We start from the raw sequence: 24,266 nt of genomic DNA on the forward strand, positions 1-24,266 counted from the left end.
TGACAACTCCTACCACTAGCCATCTCCCTCTTACTCGTAAAGCCACAAAGAGCTCGAAGTTGACCATCTGTCTCAAGTAAACCGTATTCAAGTGGAATGAGAAAGCTAAGAGATATGAATTTTACCCACTTGAATGTTGTGAAGGATGATGGTGACTTAGGGGGAGAGGTCTCCAACAACTTTGGCAAGGTGATTTCAAGCTCCACTCCCTTGTGCTCTTCCTTGACAACTTCCACCTCTTTGCAAGCTTCTTCAAGTTCAACCGCTTCCTCTTGGTAGCTTCCTTCCAATTCAATCTCTTCTTCATTGCTCACCAAGGGCATGGGAAGTTGTGCTTTTTCTTCTTTAATCTCCATGTCAAGTCCAATGAGAGAGGATTCAATTGCAGATAAGGATTCATCAATGATTGAATCCATCTCTTGATCAACCTCCTCAAAGTCTTCAACCAGGATATGCCTTGGAGGTTGTTCACCGTCCTCAACATCAACATCAAACATCTTGGAAGGGGGCTCTATGACTGGACTTTCCCATGGAGGTTCAGCATCTCCTAAGTCTGCAACCACTTCTTCCTCTTCAATAATTGCTGCTTTGTCCAGTTATTTTAGTATAAAATCGTACTCCTCTTTGATGATTTCCTTTCCATGACAACTCTCTTCAACTACTCCTTTATCTTCAAGGGTCTCTCCTACCTCCACATTTTGGGCCTCCTCTTGCTCCTCTGGAAATAAAGCCGCGTGTAATCGATCCATTGCGTCCCTAGGACGATCCCTTCTCTCTTGTTCTATGTCAGTAACATAATTGGGATCGTGTTGCTTTTGGATTGATGGATGTGGGTGCTCTTCCATGGAGGGTGGTGATGGGATGGGGAGATCATTATGTGGTTGAAAAGGAAGTGCACTGGAGTTTGAGGGTTGATTGTTGGGGGTATTCAGTGATCCAATCTGGGCGACGAGAGCATGTACAGCAGAGGTCAGACCGTTTAAGGTAGAATTAAGTGTATTATGCATGTCTTGATGTCCTTGTGCAACAGAACGAAACATCTCATCAGTAGAAGAGGAAGGGGGCAATTGTGTTGGAATTGGGGTGGTTCTATGTATGGTTCATAAGGCTCTTGGTATGGTGGGGGTAAGGATTAGGGTCATATGGGGGTGTTTGGTGGCAAGGTGCTTGTGAGTATGGTGGTTCAAAAATATGTGGGGGAAGGGGTTCATAGGCATATGGTGGTGGTTGTTGATAATCAAAAGAGTGCTCACCATAGCCATTATCTTGGTATGCTTCTTGGAATGGCTCTTGATCATAGTATGTTGGTGGAGGTTGTTGCCCAGAGGGTTGATCAAATCCTTGTGGCTTCTCTCATCTTTGATTCTCCCATCCTTGATGCATATTCTCATTGTAATCTCCTCTTCCTGCAACATAATTGCAACCAAACTCATAGCCAAAGGGGTGAGAGTTCATAGTAGCTAAAGAAAATAAAAACAAGAACTAATAAAAATAAGCAACAAAGTCCTAAAATTAACAAAAACTAGCAAATAAGCAAAAAGCAAATATTTACAATAACCAATAATAAGGCACACGTTTACAATTCCCCGGCAATGGTACTATTTTGACGAACGGATTTTCTGTCAGTAAAGAATTTCACAATTAAATTCCCGTTGTAAGTATAGTTTCTAAACCAACAAAGAATCCTTTCGCACAAAAGTTTGGTTGTCACAAGTAACAAAACCCCTAAAAAGTAATAATCGAAGTATTTAAACCTCGGGTCGTCTCTCAAGGAATTGCAGGGAAGTATGTTTATTATTGGTTATGAGATTTTCTGAGAAATTTTGGGAGTTGGAGAGTGGAAAAATAAATGATTATAAATTGAAGAAACGTAAATTAAAAGAGATTTATATATTCAGAATAAAAAGCCTTGACCGGGAGAATGATTAATTGAAAGTTCTATCCTTGTTGGATTTTCTCAAGTGTAGTATCAAAAGGTTGTTATTTTCACTTAGTTAACCCTTACTAAATAAAGGAAAGTCAAGTGATTGAGCTAACTCTTATTTGCAAATCCTAATCCTCTCCCTTGGGAAGGACTAACATTAGTAAATAGAGAATTAGCCAACAACTTCCAATTTAACTAATCACTTGAGCATTCCAACTCAAGGGTCTCATTTTAATCAACTCCCAAGTCAAGTTGGGAGTCTACTCTGTCAACATGAATACCATCTTCGTTGTTTTATAAGAGAAGTAAAAAGGGAACATAGTAATTAAAATCAATTGGAAGCAATTAAACAAATAATAAAATTTAAATAGAAAAATACTTCTTGCATTAATAAATTCTAAAAAACAATCCAATTGTAACTCTGAACAAAGATTAAGGATATGAAAGAGTAAGGGAAAAAGAAAACAAACTAGAATGATAAAGACTTCACGGAGGTAGTAACTCTGTAATATCCAACTCAAAAGCATAAAACTAGGAATCCTAAAACCTAGAGAGAGGAGAGAGAGCCTCTCTCTCTCTCGAAACTACATCTAAAAACTAAATTGTGAATAATGAGAAGTTGTCCCTCATTCCTTCACTCTGCAACCTCTAATCTGTATTTTCTAGGCCGAAAACTGGGCCAAAAACAGCCCAGAAATTGCTTGGGACGAATTCAAAAATGCTGAAATTTCGCATATGCGATGCACGCGTGCGCGTCACCTATCTTTAAGGCAACTATGGTAAATTATATATCATTTCAAAGCCCCATATGTTAGCTTTCCAACGCAATGAAAACCGCCTCTTTTGGACCTCTGTAGCTCAAGTTATGGTCAGTTAAGTGCAAAGAGGTCAGGTTGGACAGCTTAGCAATTCCTTCAATTTCTTGTATTCCTTCCACTATTGCATGCTTCCTTTCCATCCTCTAAGCCATTCCTGCCCTATAAACCTTGAAATCACTTAACACACATATCAAGGCATCGAATGGTAATAAGAGGGGATTAAACATAGCAGATTTAAGGCCAAAGAAGCATGTTTTCAATCATAGCACAGAATTAGGAAGGAAAATGTAAAACCATGCAATTAGTATGAATAAGTGTGCAAAGACTTAATAAAAACCACTCTATTGAGCACAAGATAAATCATAAAATAGTGGTTTATCACTTGTCTATGGTTAGAAAGAATTGTAGCCTACGAGGAAGAAGAATGGTTTCCAATTCCTAAAATAAAGTTTAGAAGTGGTCTCGGCAGCTGTCAATTAGTCGGTTGGTTTCAAGGGAAAGCTAGGATTAAACAGATTAAGCTTTGTGAAGTTTGGCACTAGAATTCTTCCGGTTGAAAGTTTGCACATTTGCTTTATTCCCGAAAATATAGTAGTAATAACACTCACAACGAAATTAGGAGGGGTGTCTAATTAATCAAATGGCAATAACCAATAATGATAACGGAAACTGTTTCACCATGATGAGTTGGGGACATCATTTGGAACAGGAAAGCACTAATGAGTAATTACTTCAATTATGACATTGTATACTCAGGAAAGTTTTCACTGTTTGTATATGCTTCAATTTTGGATGATAGTTTTTCTGCTTGATTTATTTTTGCTGATGCATCTTTATTTTAGTACACATTTTTGCATAACTGGGTTTCCACAAAACAATTTCAGAATTTTAGCTCCTTTTTAGTATCACAATTTGTTAACAGCCATTGCTCCTATCTCCTTCCTGCTGTTTTTAAAACAAGTGAGAAAAAAAATCATTTTTAAAAGTTAATATTATAATTTTCCTGAACTTAGGAGATGAAAAGGCCCACATGAGTGATTGCTGACAATGGCCTCTTTCTGATTTACATTTTGCACATTGATGGAGTGCACCTTTTCCTCCTTTTATATATTCATCCTATGCCAATACTCTGCATCATTAATTATCAACATAACTCCTCCTCCTCCTCCTTTTTCCCTTCATTCATTTCATATTTATTGTATGCTTGTTATAAGATATTGTAGAATATTATAATTTTCACTTTAAATGTAATCTATATACTACAAACAAGACCACCTAGTACATCTTTGTTTTATTTTATTTTATAATTACTGTTCTTTTCATACTTATGTGATTCCTTGCTTCAAGATGATGAAAATGGGATTGCAGTGATTCTGTGATTGGCCTTTAATTATTGTTCTTTTCATACTTGTGTGATTCCTTGCTTCAAGATGATGAAAAATTGTCTTGTGTTATTTTCTGCTTCTATAGAAAATAGAAGAGAATACTCGACCTAATTCAAAGCAATCTAAGCGTCAATGGACGCCACACGAAGATGCAAAATTAGTTGAGTGTTTGGTAGAGCTTGCAACTACTTCTTGAAAGTGTGACAATGGCACGTTTAAATCCGGTTATGGAAAAACATTTGGAAAAAATGATGCATGAAAAGATCCCTAGATGTGATCTTAAGGTACAATTTTTTTACATAATACTTGTTTTCTTTGTTTATAATTCTATATTTGTGTTATAATTGTATAGTTTACCTTATTCATAATAAGTTGGTTATTCAAAAATTGAATGATTATTACTGCTCCATACATTCACTATATTTAGTTATGCTTGGATGAATTGTGGTGTCATATACAGAGTAGTAATAATTCTAAATTGTTTTGCTATGTTTAGGCTAATCCACACATTGAATCAAGGGTAAAATTGCTAAAAAGATAATATTTTGCAATAGTTGAGATGATGGGCACGGCTGAGAGTGGATTTGGTTGGAACGACAAAGATAAAATGATTGTAGTGGAGCGACAAATTTTCAATGAATGGAAGAGTATAAATTCTAAATAACTTTCTTAATACAAGTTTATTTATCTTAGCTTTTTAATATTAATTGCTTATTTATTTTCTTTTAATTTCAGTCCCATCCTAATGCTAATGGCCTCTATAATAAACCATTTTCACATTTTGAAGAGTTGGGAATAGCATTTGGTAGAGATAGGGCTCAAGGAGGCAATGCAGAAAATGTAACTCAAGCAGTTGCTACAATAGAGGCAGAGTGCGAAGCAACCTTGAGTGATCGGCAAGTGAATGAAAACACCCAAGTAATTTGGAAGAGACCGAAATGGAATATGAAGCTGATTCTCAAGTACGTAAGCAATTGATTCTAATTCATGTACATAAATTCACTTATTGTTGATCCTGCTGCTGTGTATTTTCTTGGATTTTGGAGTGATTCTTCATTAGTTCATTTACTTTAACCTGTGCCTGTGACTAGCCTTAACTATTCCCATCATGTTGAGCATTTAGATAGAAATACTGATCTTTATTTCTGTGGAGTATAATAACAAAGAAAAAAAGGATATGAATGTAATTATGCAAACAGAATTAGAATTAGGGTAGTTAATATTCTATTACGTTCTGTTTAGTTAGTTAATGTTGTTAGTCTTGTTGGCCAAGGCAGAGATAATGCTTGTATATACAAGTGTAGAGCATGTATAATCAATTAGGCTACTTGTTCTTCATTTCTATCAATATTGAATAATCTTCTGGTGTTCCTGCTGGTGTTGCTTTCAATTTTTAGGAGCCTCCAACTCCTGGTGTTCCTGCTGCTCCCGGTGCTTCTGCTCCTAGTTCTTCTGCTGCTCCTAGTGCTTCTGCTGCTCCTAGTGCTTCATATATAGAAAGGAATAAAAGAAAAAGAGGGAACAAAAATGAGGAGGTGATTGACATAGTAGTAGAATCAATGAGAGATATGAAAGGTGCTTATCAAGAACACACTGCTGTTTTAGTTGATATGGTTTCTTGTTTTAAGCATGAGAAAGAAGGAGTTGAGCGCAGAATGAAGCTAATGGCACTGTTGAGAGATGTTCCTGGTTTGAGCGGTGATGATAGAATGAAGGCTGGTCTTAGCATTCTAAGGGACAATAGTCTGATCGACATGGTGTTCCAACTTCAACTGGAGGAACTTTTGCCATTTTTGAAGAAATTGCTTTAAATATTGCTATTTTTGAATTTTTATTGAATATTATAGTGACTTGATAGGAAGACATTTGTGCCAATTGTTTTGTGAGGAATATAAGCAGCTAAAACCCTAGTTCCTGGTGCCATTATATCAGGTTTTAAGATCCATGGAAAACTAGGTAAGGTTCCTCTTGAACTATAATGTGCAGCAACTGGTGATGGCTTGATTCCAAAAAATGTTTGTTGAAAATTGATGGTGGCTTTTGGATTCTTGTTGCTCTTGGCTTTTCGATTAGTTTTATATTTAATTTTTTAAATTTACTAAAATATCTCTAATCACAAATATCTTTAGTTAAATTATTATTGACTCTAAATTTTTTTAAACTTACTAAAATACCCCTAATATCAAATATCTTTAATTAAAATTATTAATTCTAAATTTTTTAAATTTACTAAAATATCTCTAATCACAAATATCTTTAGTTAAATTATTATTGACTCTAAATTTTTTTAAACTTACTAAAATACCCCTAATATCAAATATCTTTAATTAAAATTATTAATTCTAAATTTTTTAAATTTACTAAAGATATTTGATATTAGGAGTATTTTAGTGAATTTAAAAATAAAATAAAAATAATATTTTACTATATTTATATTCATTTAAAAAATTAGAGTCTAAAAAATTTAATTAAAAATATTTTATTTTATTATATTTATATTTTATTATATATATTTACAAAATTTAATCATTAATATTCTAACTAAAAATTATAAGGATATTTTGGACAAAGTATTTACAATTCCCAAATATATTAAATATGAACCAAACAAAAACTAAAACATTCCTAGGCATATTATTAATATTTCATAGATTTTATTTTTACAAACCAAACATAGGAATCAAGGTTCTGAAAACCGGACCGGACCGACCGGTTCAACCAGTTTAACTGCGAACCAACGATGCAAGTGGTCCGGTCCTCCTTCAATAACCGCTTGTGAGAGAACCGTTGAAAAACCGATGAACCGATCGAAAATCGGCTGGTTGGACCGGACTAGTGACCGGCCTGTTCTTCTAAACGACGCCGTTTTTAATTGTTTTAAAAAATAAAACCCGATCACTTGACCCGACCCAGTCGTGGAAACACCCCCCTTTCTTCCCCCGACGTTATCAAACCCGGCTCGATTCGGCCGGTTCGACCGAAAATCCGGTCACTCGGTCACCTGACCGAATCGAGCCACTCGTCGAACCGGTTATGCATGGAACCCGGTGAAATCCGATTTAACCCGACGAATTTACGTTAAAACCGGTGACCCGGCCGGTTAATTCAACCCGGTCCGGGTCGTGCTTTTCCTTTTTTTTTTTAAAAAAAAAAAATAGAAACAGCGTCATTTGGCTTTAGATCCCCCCTCCCCTTTCGACGAACCCCAATGGCTATTCCCCCCTCCCCATTTCCCCTAATCTGAGAAATCAAATCAGTCTGATTCCAGTGGAAGTGTGGAACCCTCCAGCGCTCGTCTCCGATCTCTCTGCTCCTTCGTTGTCGGCACTCGGCAGTCGCTCACCCTCGCCCTCACCTCGTCACTCCAACGTCTCTCCCTTCACCTCGTTACTTCGTCGCCTCTCCGCTCACCTCGTCACTCTCGGTCTCTCACGGTCACGGCCTCACCTCGTCGCTCTTTCAGTCTCTCACCTCGTCGTCGTCGTCGCGGTCCCGTAATCCTGCCCTGCGTTCACTTCGTTGGCGGCAGAAAGCTCACAGAAGACAGAAATCAAGCAGCATCTCTGCATCTGCTCCCTCGGGTCAGTCGGGTGGTGGTGGTCGTCTTCTTGGTCGCGGTCTGGGAACCAGTTATCCAGGTGAGCTCCCTTCAAGTTTTTGACCCTGGTCTTTCACCAGAAATCTAGAATTGTTGAATACTGAACCTGGTGGTTGTTGTTGACTGTTGTAATTGAATTTTAGAGTTGTTGAAGCTGAGCATATTTTAGTTAGTATTATTATTGAATCTGATGGTTATTACTATTGTATTTGATTTTTTAGAGTTGTTATTGAATCTGGTGGTTATTACTTTAGTTATAATTATTGTTGAACTTGAATTTGGTGGCTGTTGATGTTGCATTTAGTTTTTTGGTGTTGTTGTTTGTTGCTGGTTGCCGTGTTTTAGAGTTGCTGTGTTGTAGAGTTGCTGTGTCTTTTAGAGCTGTTGTTGTTTGTTGCTAGATTTTTTTAGAGTTGCTGTTTGTTCACTTTGTTGAATTACAAAGTCAGTGAACTTTGGGGGAATGGTGGTGGTTGTTGTGTTGTTTAAAAACTGACTCAAGAACAAGCATCATTGATCATTAGCAACTCTTACTCCTGATCTTACCACTAAAAGAGTTTATAATAATGCTATGGAAGGTATGGATGCAAATCAAAATGAGGAAAATGTAGATCAAGCTCTAAATTTGTCCTATGAAGAAGTTGATGCCGACTTTGAGCTCACCCTTGGACTTAATTTAATGATTGTGTTATCTTTCACTTGCTCTTGATTTAAATTGAGAACATATTTTGTACTAAAAACTAGTTTATTATCTTTTTTTTAGATTATTAGTTATGTTTAAGACTTGATATTAGATTATTAATGTTTGTAAAGACTTGCATTTTAAGTTTTAGGACATTATTTTAATTTTATTTATATAATTTTATATTTTTTTTAATTATGACCGGGTTAACCGGGTGAATCAGTGACCCACCGGTTGAACCAGTAACCCAGTGACCCGGTCATATGACCGGGTTGATTACCGGTTCGGTTCTGATAACTATGATCTCAGTCTCACAGTGAACCCTAGCACTTTGAAGTCTGAAGCATTCCCAGCCCAGTAGCCCTCCATCGTCTTCGCTGGCCTCTCGAACCCAGGTGAGTGACTCGTCGTCTTCGTCTTCTCTGAACTTCCTCTTCAATTTTTGTTCCATAATATTAATTCTTCAATTCATCTTGGGTCTTGGGTCTGTGTTCTTCATTCTTCGCCTCTTCGGTCCTCTTCGGTCTTCAATGTTCTTCACCCTAGGAGTTTTTTTTCCTCAGTTGATAGTTTGATACAGAAACATGAAGACGTTCTTAGTTTACCCGTTACGCGATTTTTGTTCAATTTATTGCTGTTTTAGTGTTTTGCACTTTTGCTGCTTTGTAATTGTTAATTTGTTACTCTGTTTTAATTTGTTATTTTGTAATTGTTAATTTGTTCCTCTGTGTTGTTAATGCTGGAAAGTGGAAACTTACTCTGTTTTGCAATATTGTTGAATGGCTGAATGCTGTAGGCAGAATTGCTGATATGGTCTTGTGTTGTGGTTAAGAACATGCTGTTAATTTTCATTGTGTTTGACTCCTGCTCTAGGTTAAGGACATGGTTAATGCTATTGTTGAATGATTAACTCTGCTGCTACTGCTGGGCTGTACTCTGTTTGATTGTTTTTTTATGCTGTATTGAAAAAAATTATGCTTAAACTTTGATAATTCTTTGTTAATTTATGTTAAAATTTTGATCAATCTGCTGTCTGGTGAAAATGTTACTAATCTTTGTTAAAATTATGGTGAGGTGTGAGCTTTTATTTGTTCAATGTAATCACTTTGTTAAAATGATACTAAAGCATGACCTTTTATCTGAATGATTAAGTCTTCTCTGTTGTATTGAACTGAATTTATTTATTAAATTTTTTAGTTAAATTTCGCTAAGTTGTATCTTGTTTTGAACTGATTAAAATAAATGATGGAATTTTTATTATTGAATTTTTGTTGTTAGATCTTGTTTCCATTGAAAAAAAGAAACTAAAAGGAGAAGAAAGAAACTATAGAATATTAAGTTAATTCCCACAAAAAACATAAGCAAATGTCATGAGTTATGCAAAATATATAGACTGTTAATAACCAGTAGCATAAACAACACAACTTACATGAATTCCATGTATTGAAGTTTATTAATGATCATGTTTCACAGCAATAGCATAAGCAAATGTCAATGCTTCTACAAATTATAAACTGTTAATATCTATTTTTGTACAATTGTTCTCTCTGTTTTAGATGTTGAGTATTGCTAATTTCTGAAATGTTAGTGCTCAACCCTGCATATTTGGTCTATGTTCACTTATCTTTTCAATCATTTGGTTGCCAAAGAATCAAGGAGTTTTAATTTTTATTTGTTTTTTTAATGAGCTTCAAGTCAATAAAATTATTGAATGTGACCTCTATGATGTATTGCACATAAGATGCTTTTCCATTCAAATTTAACCTTATACATAAAGGACATATATAATAACAATTGTAATTGGAAGCTTTCAATTGGTACTTTCTCATGTTTTTAGAGTTTTGCATATTTCTAATAAGCTTACTTGTATAAAGCACCTTATAATTTATTTATTATTCTATTCTAAAACGGTTTATCCGGTTAGACCAGTAAACCAGTGACTAGAGCGGTTTGATGACCGGTCCGGTTTTCTGAACCTTGATAGGAATACTATATACTTGGTAATATTATTCCAAGGAATCATATTCCTAGTAATGATATTCCTAGGCATAAAAATTAATCCTTGAACCACACACACCCAGATCTGTGTGTATCTTTGTTCATATGCGATTCCAGTAATGACAAGCTGAAGAAAGAATCAAATATGGAAGGCGATCTTCAGAAGTCTTTGTCTTTGCGCCCCAATCGTAGAGGAGACCGAAATAATCAAACCGCATCTGATAAAGGTAATGGAGGAATGCCATCAAGTATGTTTGGTTCTTAATTTGTTGAAAAAGCTTGTCTTTTTCTTTTTTCTTTACTAAATGGCATGCTGGGAAAGTAAACAACTAGTTTGGCTTTGGCTGATGTACAAAATTTGTAACCTTTTTTTGGGGTTGGCAATGCAGATTCAGAAGCAGGTTTCCTTTCTTCAGGTTGGGCCTCCCAAGATGGTTACCCGGTTAAGATTGTTTGGAGGAAGGGGTTTATTCGATTGGTTCTTGTTGCGGGGATCCTGTGGATGCTATTAATTCTTGTTGCATTGTTGTTCCATATATGGTCTTGTCAATCTACTGTCTCCTTTTTATCAGGTTAGCACATTCCGCTACTACTTGTGTGCCTTCTCAAGTTCATCCATTATCATTAGCTGTCCTTGATTATGATCACATAAGCATTTCATCATACTTTTATCCTTCACTTGATCTATTGGGAATTAGGCAGAAAGGAATAGATAACATCAATGTTAGATTTTAGTTTTTGTGGCTGTATTCCGTTGCCCAGTATTAGAAAGCGAACTCCCTAAACCCTAAATCCATAGATATTTGTCTTTGAGCAATATAATTTGGAGATTCTGTCTCTCTCTTGTTTATACCTAAAAATAGTCCCCCCCGGGGGGTGCCGTTTTTCTTTTTCCCTTCACTGTAGATTCAGGAAGTAACTCGGATTTTTATTAAAGCTTGAACTAGTAGATTTGGTACTGAAACATGAATTTAATGATTTATTGGTGTATAAGAAATTATTCCTCCTCTATATCCTGTTATTCTAGTTACTTTGCCCTTAACTCTTTGATGATTCAGAGGTTTCGCTGAAGGGAAATAGGACTGCATAATAATTAATATGCATTTTGTTTCTGAAGCATAACTGTGCAAATGCATATGTCTACATTGTTATTGGTGTATTTATATGCACATTTGCTATGAGTATGATTGCAAAATGATGGGGACATTCTGATTTTAATTTTATGCTTCACCAAATTTGTCTTCAATTTTCTTCACCAAGATAGTCCATGAAGTGTCATAAATCATAATATCTGAAATTATGTGGTTTCTACTTGACCTGCAGTTATGTGTAACAAAGAAAGCAAGGTTTACTACATGTTAGACACTATGGGACTTGTATCAAAACCTCACAGTAAGATTTTTGCAGTTTGGCCTCCAACCATTCATCTTAGACTATACCAAATAATAACAGATGGTTGATTTACTTCTTCTATTCATTAGGGTGCCCTATTCCTGTTGCCAACAACCCTGATAAAATTATTATCCCAAATGGAAGAACTTCTGATAAAATTGTTAAAAAGTTATCATATGTTATGGAAGATGAAATTTCACATAATGGTTCTCAATCATCTCCTCTATTTGGAGGCCATATAAGTTGGAAGCAGAGGGAGGAAAGTTTCAAACTAAAATCAAATATGAAGGTAAATTTATTGTGATGTTTGATATAGTTAATTCTGATTGCAACTGCTTCACAGTTTCATAAGTTTATGTGTTATCTGCCATTGCTGAATCTTGTTTTCCTGTGGGCTCCATGATCAGGTGCACTGTGGATTTATCCAAGGCGGTGGTGCTAACATGGATCCTGTAGACATCAAATATGTCAAGAAATGTAAATTTGTTGTTGCATCTGGCATTTTTGACGGCTATGATCTACCTCATCAGCCATCAAATATAAGTGACCGCTCCAAGAAGCTCTTTTGCTTTCTTATGGCGGTGGATGAAGTATCTCTGAAATTCATTAGGGAAAATGCTACTGTCAAAGTAGACAATGATGGTGGAAAATGGGTAGGAATTTGGCGTCTTATTCTTCTTAAGCATCCACCTTATGATGAACCAAGAAGGAATGGGAAGGTTCCCAAGATTTTAACTCACAGAATGTTCCCTGAAGCACAATATAGCATATGGATAGATGGTAAAATGGAGCTGATAGTTGATCCATTGCTAATGCTTGAGAGGTACTTATATCCGTCATTATAATTTTGCCTGGTCTTAAAGATGATATGAATATTTAAAAGATAGTGATGTGTGTAACCTTGAAAACGGTGTTTGCCGTGCAGATATCTATGGCGTGGGAAGCATTCATTTGCCATTGCTCAACATAAGCATCACCGCAGTATATACGAAGAGGCAGATGCAAACAAAAGGCGAAAGCGATATGCACGACCCCTCATTGATCTCCACATGAAAATCTACTATTATGAGGGAATGAAGGAATGGAATCCAAAGAAAAGGACTGCCAGTGGTAAGAGAGGAAACTGAGCCCTTTTTTAGAGTTTGATTTCAACAACGATTTTTGTACTCTCACTCTCACTTCTGATATTCCAAATCAATCCTCCTCAGGTTTTAGCTCTTGAATCACAATAGTAAATCCTCTATTTTTTTAAAGCATGGCGAATGTTTCAAAATTCTGCTCATCAATTCTAGTATTGTGTTATTTCTGACAGTAAGTTGAATATTTCAGATGTGCCAGAGGGAGCAATCATACTCCGAGAACACACTGCGATGACCGACTTGTTTAGCTGCTTGTGGTTCAATGAGGTTCATCTCTTCACACCAAGAGATCAACTTAGTTTTGGATATGTTGCTTACAGATTAGGGGAGTCATTCAACTTCTTCATGTTTCCAAACTGTGAATATAATTCACTGTTTGTGTTGCACCCTCACACAAGAGAGCACTCTTCTCCCATTGAATGGGTTAAACGGTTGGATGAACTCAAGAATAGCAACTTAAGAGAAACTAGAGGAGGATTAGGTTTATTCACCCCTTATCCAGGGAATCTTAAATATGTTGTTTTGCCAAATGTAACAAGAACATCTAAAGCAGGCTGAATTTTTGTTTAATAACATTATCTATCTCTTATGTATTTTTTCCCTCGAGATTTATTGTTAATTTACTTAATGAATGAGAAAAAGATATATTTTTGTTTAACATTATCCATCTTTTATGAACGCTAAAATCAATTTTATTTTCCCATTTTCTCCTCGGTTGTGCATAAACTACAGCTGATTAATTGAGATTGAAAATAGACGACTAAAAAAATACAATTGAAAATTTACAGTATACAGAAATTACTCACATGATTTGTTACCATTCCTTTAACTTGAGTACTCTAATCGAGTCAGAAAAAAGGGAGAGGAACAACGATCAACAAAGATATTTTGGATTTAGAAAATTGCCAAAATTGCAAAATCATCAAGACTGTTAAATAAAAAAGTATAATTAGATAATTCTAGTAGTAGTATTTACCACAATTACTATCTCAATATAATAGAGATAATTAATATATTTACTAATATATATAAAGAGTGAGAGAAGAGAATTTAGAATAGTTTCAACATAAAAAAGAGAGAGAATTGTTTTTGTTGTGTGTATTATTCTTCATATCAAACTCTATTTATAGGCGTACAAAAGTTAAAGTTTAACTTTAGTCTTCCTTTGATAATATGAACTTTTCACTTGGAAAAGTTAGCCGCCCAAACATTAATGGATATCCACATCATCATGTTTATCACAACACTCTCTCTTGGATGACCGTTTAGGATTATGCCTCGTTAAAACCTTACTAAAGAAAAATTCAATGGGTAAAAAAAATTTTACTGAAGGAAAAAGAGTACAATATCCTTTGATGGGGACTGCCTCATTAAAAACTTTGTCAAAAAAAATCCAATGGAAAAAAAACCTGACCAAGGAAAAAATAGTACAATCTCCCTCTCTTTTCGACATCATTTAATGTCTCGAAATCGGTGCATTCCGATCTGATGTGCCAATTTTTCAAAGGAGGATTTTGGAAGTGACTTTGTAAATAAATCTGTCAGATTATCGCTTGAGCGGATCTGTTGAACATTAATTGTCCCTTAATTTTGAAGATTATGAGTGAAGAAGAATTGGAGAAATATGTTTTGTTCTATCACATTTGATGTATCCAACTTTAAGTTGTGCAATGCATGCTGTATTGTCTTCAAACAGAACAGTTGGAGCTATCTTCTAATCAATCAGTCCACATGATGACAGAATATATTGGATCAGACTCCTGAGCAAAAAACACTCGCGACTTGCTTTATGTATCGCTAGTATTTTAGCATGATTAGAGGATGTTGCTGCAATTGTCTGTTTTGTGGACCTCCATGATATAGCTGTACTGGTGCGGATTTTATAACCACAAACTAACCGGCAAATGCACCGGGTCGTACCAAGTAGTACCTCAAGTGAATGAGGGTCGATCCCACGAGAATTGATGGATTAAGCAACAATAGTCAAGTGATTCACTTAGTTAGACAAACAGAAAAGAGTGTTGAGAGTTCAAATGCATCAAACAGTAATTCAGAGAATCAGAAAACAAGCAGTAAATTGAGGTGAAATGTATATGGAGAAAACAGTTAAGATTTCAGAGATATCTATTTTCCGGATTGACTTTTCTTATTAACTATTTTAATCATGCAAGATTCAATTCATGGCAAACTATACGTGACTAAACCCTAATTCCTTAGACCTTTTTAGTCTCCTCTAACCTTCATCAACCGCCAATTCTTTGGTCACTTAATTCCAATCAGAGGGTGAAGTTTAATTCTAGTTTATATGCCACAGAAATCCTAATTACCCAAATATAAGAGGATTATATGTCACGTATCCCGTTAAGTCCAAATAATTAGAAACTTATGAGAAATTATTTTCAAGCTGTTGTTCAAGTATAGAGCTTTTTCAAGTTATACAAGAACTCAATTAGAACAAGGGTCATACTTCCATTCCACCCAAATTCATAAGATAAAGAACGAAAACAATTCTTGAAATTGAAATCAGTACATGAATTAAAATAGAAAATTAATAATATCAATCCATACAATAGACAGAGCTCTTAACCTTAACAGTGGAGGTTTAGCTACTCATGATTCAGAGAGAAAACTAGGATTCAGAAAAACTGTAAATTGTGGAATGAGGTAGAAGAGAAGAGATTTCCGAATGGCTAATTCTTTTTCCTTTTATATCTAATCCTAATTAATGTAAAATATATTTTCTAAAACTAAATAATATATTTTCCTATTTGTAATTAAAATAAAGTTTAATCAAAATAATTAAGGAATCACATGCTGGCTCATTAGCGAGAAGAGGACCACTGCAGACACCAAAGCTGGCGCCAAACTTGGAGTTTCTCAAGTTTGGCACCACCAATGCAGCAAGCAAGGAAAGCGTTGTGATGATCATGGCGCTAAATTTGGGATTTCCTAAGTTTGGCACCACCAAGGCAGTAATTCCATCTGAAAAGTGTAGATTATTATATATAGTTGGAAAGTTCTGAAAGTTATCTTTCTAATGCCATTGGAACCGCGCCAATTGGACCTCTGTAGCTCAAGTTATTCTTGGTGGAGTGCAAGAAGGTCAGGGTTGACAGCATCATTCACTTTCTCCCTTTTCTGCTACAAAATTCCGTCAAATCCATCTGAATGCTACCTGAAATAAACAGAATTGCACACAACTCAAAGTAGCATTCATAGTGGCTAGAAGATGATTAATTCTTGATTAAACTCAACAATTTAAATGCAAATTCACTAGGAAAAGATAGAAAAGATGCTCACGCATCATGTACCACCATATGTGAACAGGTATCCTGTTTGAGATCTCCCTTTATGTGGATCAGACAAGTATCCTGCATCTGCATACCCAACTAGTTGTGACTTGGATCCATAGGGATAAAACAATCCATATCAACCATTCCATGAAGATATCAAAAGATTTGTTTGATTCCATTTCAATGTCTTCTGGTCGGAGAGGAACTATACCTTGCTAGTAAATTCACAGCAAATGATATATCGGGTCGTGTATTTTTAGCAAGATATATTAGCGCTCCAATAGCACTAAGATATAGTACTTCAGGACCAAGGATATCTTCATTTTCTTCTTTAGGATGGAATTGATCCTTTTCCACATCCAAAGACCTTACGATCATTGGGGTACTTAATGGATGTGACTTATCCATATAAAATCTCTTCAAGATCTTTTCTGTATATGTTGTTTAATGAATAAAGATCCCATTTTTTGTATGCTCGATCTGCAGGCCGAGACAAAATTTAGTCTTTCCAATATCTTTCATCTCAAACTCTTCTTTTAGAGTTTTTATAATTGTTGGAATCTTTTCAGGGGTTCCAATGATATTTAGATCATCAACGTACACAGCAACTATAATGAATCCAGATGCAGATTTCTTTATGAAAACATCATCATTCTTGAATCCATTTTTGGCCAGATACTTAGTAAGACGATTATACCACATTCGTCCAGATTACTTTAGACCATATAAAGATCTTTGCAATTTGACTGAGTATAACCCTTGTGAATATTCATTGGGTGGTTTAGATATCTTTAGTCCTTCAGGGACTTTCATATAGATATCACGATCTAATTATCCGTATAAATAGGCTGTTACTACATCCATTAAATGCATATGTAGTTTATGGTATGCGGATAAACTGACCAAATAACGCAATGTTATTGCATCCACTACAGGGAAATATGTTTCTTCATAATTTATACCGGGCCTTTGTGAAAATCCTTATGCCACAAGTCGAGCTTTGTAGCATACAACTTCATTTTTCTCATTTCGTTTTCTCACAAATACCCATCTGTATCCAACAGGTTTTACATCTTCTGGTGTACGGACTACAAGTCCAAAGACTTCATGTTTTGCAAGTGAGTCTAACTCAGCCTTCATGGTTTCTTTCCATTTTGGCCAATCATTCCTTTGTCGACATTCTTCAACTGTTCTTGACTCAAGATCCTTACTTTCATGCATGATATTTAATGCCACATTATATGCAAATATTTCATCGACAATTATCTTATTTTGGTCCCATTTTTCTCCTGTAAAGACATCATTTATCGAGATCTCGTCATGTTCACAATTTTTAGGTACCTGAACGTCTTTTGCCGTTAAAAACTATATCAGAATTTTGGACAATTGCAAGTGTCTTTACTATGTCTTTTTCAACAGGAATAGTATTTACCTCTTTTTTTTTCGAATATTTTTGTGTTTAGAACCGATAGGCCTACCACGCTTTTGACGTGAATTTGCTTCGGTGGCAATTTGTCCGACTGGGACATCAATTTGAATTAGGACATTTTCCGCTGGTATATAAGATTTGGTTATCCTCTTTGTATCGAAAAATGTATCAGGCAATTCATTTGCTATTCTTTGCAAATGTATAATCTTTTGAACTTCTAGTTCACATTGCTCTGATCGAGGATCTAAATGCATTCCAATTAAGTTTCTTTTCAAGAAGCTTATTCTCTCCCGCTAATATTGGAACTTTTGATTCATCAAAATGATAATCCGCAAATCGGTCTTTGAATACATCTCCAGTTTGTATCTCAAGATACCTCACTATAGAGGGAGAATCATATCCAACATATATCCCCAATTTTCTTTGGGGTCCCATTTCTGTGCGAGAAGGTGGTGCAATGGGAACATATATCGCACACCCGAATATTCTTAAATGGGAAACATTTGGCTGGTGGCCAAAAGCTAATTGCATAGGAGAGAACTGATGGTAACTTGTTGGCCTCAAACGAATAATGCTGCGGCATGTAAAATAGCATGCCCCAAACCGAAGTTGGGAAATTTTTTCTCATAAGTAAAGGTCTATGAACCAATTGGAGGCGTTTAATAAGTGATTTTGCTAACCCATTTTATGTGTGAACATGAGTTACTGGATGTTCAACGCTTATTCCATTTACCATATTGCTTGTGAAGTAAATTCACCAACATTATCAAGACAAATTGCTTTGATTGGATTTTCTGGAAACTGTGCTTTTAATCAAATAATTTGAGTAAGTAATCTCGCAAACTCCAGGTTGCGAGAACACAATAAGCACACATGTGACCATCTCGAAGATGCGTCTATTAGAACCATAAAATATCTAAAAGATCCACATGTTGGATGAATAGGTCCACATATATCGCCTTGAATCCTTTCTAGGAATTCAGGGACTCAAATCCAATCTTTATTGGTGATGGCCTTAAAATTAACTTTTCCTGAGAACATGCAGCACAACAAAATTCACTAGATTTAAGAATCTTCTAGTTCTTTAGTGAATGTCTATGGGAGTTTTTAATAATTCTCCGCATCATGGTTGTTCCCGGATGACCCAATCGATCATGTCAAGTTATGAATTCATTTGGGCTAGTAAACTTCTGGTTTACAATGGCATGTGATTCAATTGCACTAATTTTGGTATAATATAACCCAGATGAAAGTGAGGGTAACTTTTCTAATATAATTTTTTTATTTGAATCATGAGTTGTGATACATAAGTACTCATGATTTTCCTCATTCATTGTTTCAATATGATATCCATTTCAGCGAATATCTTTAAAACTCAACAAGTTTCTTAGAGACTTGGTATCAATAGTGCATTATTTATTATGAATTTTGTTCCTCTGAGAAACAAAATTATAGCTCTTCTGGAGCCTTCTATCACATTGTCTGAGCCAATAATAGTATTAACATATCCTTCTTTTGGCAGAAAATGGGTAAAGTATATATTACTTTTGAGAATGGTGTGCGAACTTACACTATCCGCAAGGCATACATCTTCACTATATGTCCTTACCATTTTCTTCAAAGACAAATAATAATAAAATGAGTAGAAATATTTGCGCAATAAAATTATTTCTTGATTGAAAATATTTTCTAAGAAGTATAGCATATACTAAAAATTTTATTATTATTATCTTGGTACTTTCAGTAATTTTAAAATTCATAAATATTTTATTAAATATTATTTATATACATCATACTTGAAATTCAGATGCACAGAAAATAAAACTTAACAAAAAGTTTCTTGCAATATTTATTTACAAGAGTACTTAACAATCTCACATATTAAACTATTCTATCATTGATCAAATGACCAATATTTCCTTCAGGATCCTCAAAGAAATCAGATACATCATAATGAGTGGTGGAATTTTCAGCAACATCATTTGAAACAAAATTTGTTTCCTTTTCTTTATCGTCCTTTTTTAAAGATGCTTGATAAAGATCGACTAGATGCCTTAGTGTACGACAAGTACGCGACCAATGGCCCTTTTCACCACAACGGAAATATTTATCCTCTGTTGATTTATTTTACCCATTGTTTCTTTCTTTATCCCACTTCTGATGAGATCCTTTCTTGTGAACATAATTCTCCTTCCTTCCATAATTTTTCTTGTTACTAACACCTTGCCATTTACCTCTTCTGGAGTAATGATTTTCCGTATTTGCTTTAGGAAATGGGGCGATACTAGCTGGGCACGCTTCATGATTTTTTAAGAGCAACTCATTGTTACGTTTAGCAATAAGAAGGCAAGAAATTAGCTTAGAATATTTTTTAAATCCTTTTTCTTGATACTGCTGCTGTAGGAGCACATTTGAGGCATGGAAGGTCGAGAAAGTTTTCTCTAACATATCATTATCAGTTATCTTTTTTCCACATAATTTCATTCGTGAGGTGATTCGAAACATTGTTGAATTATATTCATTTATGGATTTAAAATCCTGTAAACACAAGTGCGTCTATTCATATCGGGTTTGAGGAAGTATCACCGTCTTTTGATGATTATACCTTTCTTCAAGGTCTTTCCACTGATCTGCAGAATCTTTTAATGTGAGATATTTATTTATTAATCCTTCGTCAAGATGACGATGAAGGAAGATCATGGCTTTGGCTTTATCCTTCTGGGATACATTATTTTCAGTCTTAATGGTATCTCCAAGTTCCATTGAATCAAGATGGATTTCAGCATCTAGTATCTATGATAAATAGTTGTTTTCAGATATATCAAGAGCATTAAATTCAAGATGAGAGAGCTTTGACATAATGAAAATTTGTTACCTGAGTCTTTCTAAAATTTGATCAGAGTCTCGTACTGATAACGTGTTGTAAAATAAATAAATAAATAAGGAAGAGGTAATAGATATAAAATAAAGAAGTATAATTAGATAACTCTAATAGTAATATTCACCACAATTACTATCTCAATATAATAGAGATAATTAATATATTTACTAATATTATATATAAAGAGTGAGAGAAGAGAATTTAGAATAGTTGCAATATAAAGAAAGAAAGAGAATTGTTTTTGCTGTGTGTATTATTCTTCATATCAAACTCTCTATTTATAGGTGTACAAAAGTTAAAGTTTAATTTTAGTCTTCCTTTGATAATGTGAACTTTTCACTTGGAAAAGTTAGCTGCTCAAATATTAATGGGCATCCACATCATCATGTTTATCACAACAAAGACCGGTTATATTTTTCTATGGGAGATGGTATTTATTAGGGACATAATTCTCTTAGAAAACTAAACAAGAAAAAATGCAAAAGATTTCCTTGAAGGAACTAAATTAAATGATAATCACCAAATAAATTGTTCCAGAGACCGCATTATTTAAAGCCTTATTGCCTATCATTGGTCACTCCATCGTAGATGATGTCTAGCAATCTTCCAAAATCTCGATCCGATTCGCACTAAAATTATCGGATCGGATCAAATTTACTATCCGCAATTTTTACGCTTGAGTCCGATCCGATTCGCACATTTGATGATATTAAATCAATTTCCATAAAAAAATTGTAGTATCTGTTTATGTTGGAGGTGTGTCGTGACCTGGCCAGTTCATCACCTTGAGGTCAGACACTTTATAGTAACCCTTTCCTAAAACTTCAATTATATTGTAAAGTCCTTTTCAGTTTGCTGTCAGCTTTCCTTCGTCCGACCTCTGTAGCCCTATATTATTTCTTATCAGGATTGGGTCTTTTGTGGCAAATCTTGTTCGTACCCATCCTTTGTCTCAAAACCTTTTTTCTTATCTAAGTTTGCTATTGCATTTCTAAAGGAGGTCGAATTCTTTTTTTTGAGCTTGAATGTTACCAACTTCGTTGTAGAATTTCTCAAAAGTTCTTCTCTTATCTGAGTTTGCTCTCAGATTTTTGGAAGAAGATCAAATTCTTCTTTTGTGCTCCGACTTTATTGTAAAATATTGCTTTTGGTTTTTCTTTATTTATGTCGATGAGAATCATGGCTTATGTGCCATATGCATGTCGAAAGGATATTCTTCAATGGTAGTTTGAGTCGTTCCATATGCTTATAACATTTATGTGAGCTCTAAAGAGTTGGTCAGTAGAAGCCAGCTCACAACACCTTTTTACTGGTGACCTGTTCCCAGATGAATTCCACAGATTTCATTGTGGGTTTTATCTAGAATCTCTTGTATTCGAAGTTGAGATGCATTTTGATAGAGGTTTTGAGATCCCTTTTTATAGAGAATATTACAAACTAAGGTGTAGTACTGGGCTTCTTTCATTAATCTCCTTGTCTCCCTTTACTCTTGAGGAAGGATGTTGAACTTGATATATTCAACGTTTGGAGTCATCCATCCTTAGATTGTGAGGATGTCCGTCTTGTGATAATGTGGACACTCCGATCCAGGGTGCTTATAGAATTTTGGTGATATTTCTCTGTCTTCGCACTCCCATCTTCTTTTGCGGTCCAGCGTCTTTGTAGCAACGTATGTGTCCAACCGGTCTTCTCTAGCCAATTTTTCAATCACATTTCTCAAATCATAGTATTCATTAGCAAAGTGATCATAGACTTAATGGTACTCATAGTAATCTATCCGACTTTCTTTATTATTGCTTTGGATTGGTAAAGGAGGAGGTATCTTTTTGTGGCATATTTTTTCGTATATACTCACTAGAGAAATACAAAATGGAGTGTAGGAGTGTTACCTTCAGGTTCGGTCAGAGTTCTTGTCTTCTTTTGGTTTTCCTCGTTACCTTCGGACTTATATCTCTTCTAATAATGACTTGGATGCCTCCTTCATAGAGGTGACTATACCATAAGGAAGATTTACATTTATATTGTCTCTAATTTTCACTGTACTTGTTTGGTTGTGCGATATTAATTTTTGTGCCAGCAAATCCATCAAACGAAGTCCTTTTAGAAGACCTTTTGGTAGATTCTGCCATTAAGTCTTTAATCAGACCAGTTGTTTCTTCTGCTGGAGTAGTAGAGGTCTTGTTTACTCTTTTTCTTCTCATATATTTTCTCTTGCCAATTGAGTCATCTTTTAGTTGAACATTCTTTTTGTCAATTGGCTTTCGATTTTATTTTGGTTTGCTTTCTGCAATGACCTTGGGACGGTGCTTTCTTCTCATTTATTTTCCTGGAGGGCGTCCACCTTTAGTGGAGTGCAAACAGCATCAAATTCTATATGACCATTTTTTTTTCATTCTCGAAAATTGATGTGCCCAGAGTATCTTCTGATTGGGTTGCATTCAAATTGGCCGATGCTGCATTCTTTGGCACGAACATAAGTTGGGAAGAAAAGTTTCATTGTTTTTACGAACAATATTTTCCATTCTTCTTTTAGTTACTGACCAATATGAGACATTTTATTTATTTATTTATTTTTCTTCATAAAACCTATGTATTTAGGACATGCAAATGCTCCATTACCATGAGTGGGTATCTGCGATTGACTTTCCTGCCTTGTCAGTAAATCAACACTGTATAGTGCAAGTAGGAATCTTCAAAGTGGAGCCTGCATCGTGTAAGTAGAGATTCAGTACCATGATTCTTTCCGAGGTTGTAACGTCAGCATAGTAATGACGGATTCCGAGTTTGAGAAGAAAACCAAGTTCTACATCGTGACTCTATCACTCGTTCTAGAGTATCATCAAACACGGTTTCACACACATCGGTTTTGGAGCCACGAGTCATTCTTTGTATATTCACGAAGCTTTGAGGGTGCTTCGTGAGCTTGGAGAGCTCGTTAATGGCGACGCGAAGGGAGAGGCGGAAGAGGAGCTTGGGATCATCAATAGTGTCTACGATAGCAGAGATGGTAGAGAACTCACGAGTTATGACACTTTATCGTTCCCTCTTCTTTTCTTGGACATGGTGTAATCCACCATGTCGGTGGGGATGGTGTGTTAGCTGCTGCGGGTTCGTCATCCTCATCTCTACCGTTTGGTATATTTAATCCAATTTAACCGTAGATTTGATCGTTTGCCCATGGGAAGAACTTTTTATGGGGTTTTCGGTATCCATAGAAACTATATTTCAGCCTCTCTTTCTATGGTTTTTTGTTGCCTATAGTAACATTGATGGGTTCAGGGTCAGGTTGGTTGTCGTCGGAGAAATCGGGCCGAAAATGATCGGGAATTGAGTTTTAGTAGAGGATAATTGCACCGCTGATTTTAATTTGCTTGCATCCTGTTCATTCTAAGTGGTTGTCTGACCATCTCTTTACTGTAGTGTTTGATCGTCGTGGTCTCCATTTTTTTATTCGGAGTTGGACGTTGTTCGTTCATATTGATGTTGATGATTTTCCATTTCAAGGGTTGAGCTCTGATGAGCGGATATTTTATACGCTTTTTGGGGATAATTTCATATAGTTTTGAGTATGTTTTAGTTAGTTTTTAGTCTATTTCTATTAGTTTCTAGGAAAAATTCATGTTTCTGGATTTTACTATGAGTTGTGTGTTTTTCTGTAATTTCAGGTATTTTTCTGGCTGAAATTGAAGGAGCTGAGCAAAAATCTGATTCAGGCTGAAAAAGGACT

General features: G+C 35.3%; 1 protein-coding gene and 1 long non-coding RNA gene across 5 annotated transcripts; one reads left to right on the plus strand and one right to left on the minus strand.

Moving 5' to 3' along the window:
- LOC107639021 lies at nt 7,608-13,594 on the plus strand. 4 transcript variants are annotated; one of them, XM_016342431.2, is made up of 9 exons: nt 7,608-7,765; nt 8,717-8,802; nt 10,489-10,632; nt 10,795-10,977; nt 11,729-11,797; nt 11,887-12,086; nt 12,205-12,620; nt 12,723-12,907; nt 13,127-13,594. In XM_016342431.2, the coding sequence occupies exons 3-9, from the start codon at nt 10,551-10,553 to the stop codon at nt 13,492-13,494; spliced, it is 1,503 nt and encodes a 500-aa protein (XP_016197917.1). In that variant the 5' UTR covers nt 7,608-7,765; nt 8,717-8,802; nt 10,489-10,550; the 3' UTR covers nt 13,495-13,594. The 4 variants fall into 4 exon arrangements, with proteins under 4 accessions (XP_016197917.1, XP_020976535.1, XP_020976534.1 ...); XM_021120876.1 differs by having other exon boundaries at nt 10,523-10,632; XM_021120875.1 differs by having other exon boundaries at nt 7,725-7,765; nt 8,725-8,802.
- On the minus strand, nt 7,835-8,708 carry LOC110270946. The gene is made up of 2 exons (XR_002360752.1): nt 8,619-8,708; nt 7,835-8,294 (listed from the first exon to the last, which is right to left on the minus strand). It is a non-coding gene; the product is annotated as an uncharacterized LOC110270946 (long non-coding RNA).

The sequence above is a fragment of the Arachis ipaensis genome, chromosome B04 (genome assembly GCF_000816755.2).
Source record: "Arachis ipaensis cultivar K30076 chromosome B04, Araip1.1, whole genome shotgun sequence".
NCBI lineage: Eukaryota > Viridiplantae > Streptophyta > Magnoliopsida > Fabales > Fabaceae > Arachis > Arachis ipaensis.

Excerpts from the sequence above, each read along its gene's own strand:
- LOC107639021 (XM_016342431.2), top strand. The coding sequence starts at position 10,551 with ATGGAAGGCGATCTTCAGAAGTCTTTGTCTTTGCGCCCCAATCGTAGA. Across the intron at positions 12,087-12,204 it reads AACTAAAATCAAATATGAAG|GTGCACTGTGGATTTATCCA; the intron begins GTAAATTTATTG and ends CTCCATGATCAG. Across the intron at positions 12,621-12,722 it reads CCATTGCTAATGCTTGAGAG|ATATCTATGGCGTGGGAAGC; the intron begins GTACTTATATCC and ends TTTGCCGTGCAG.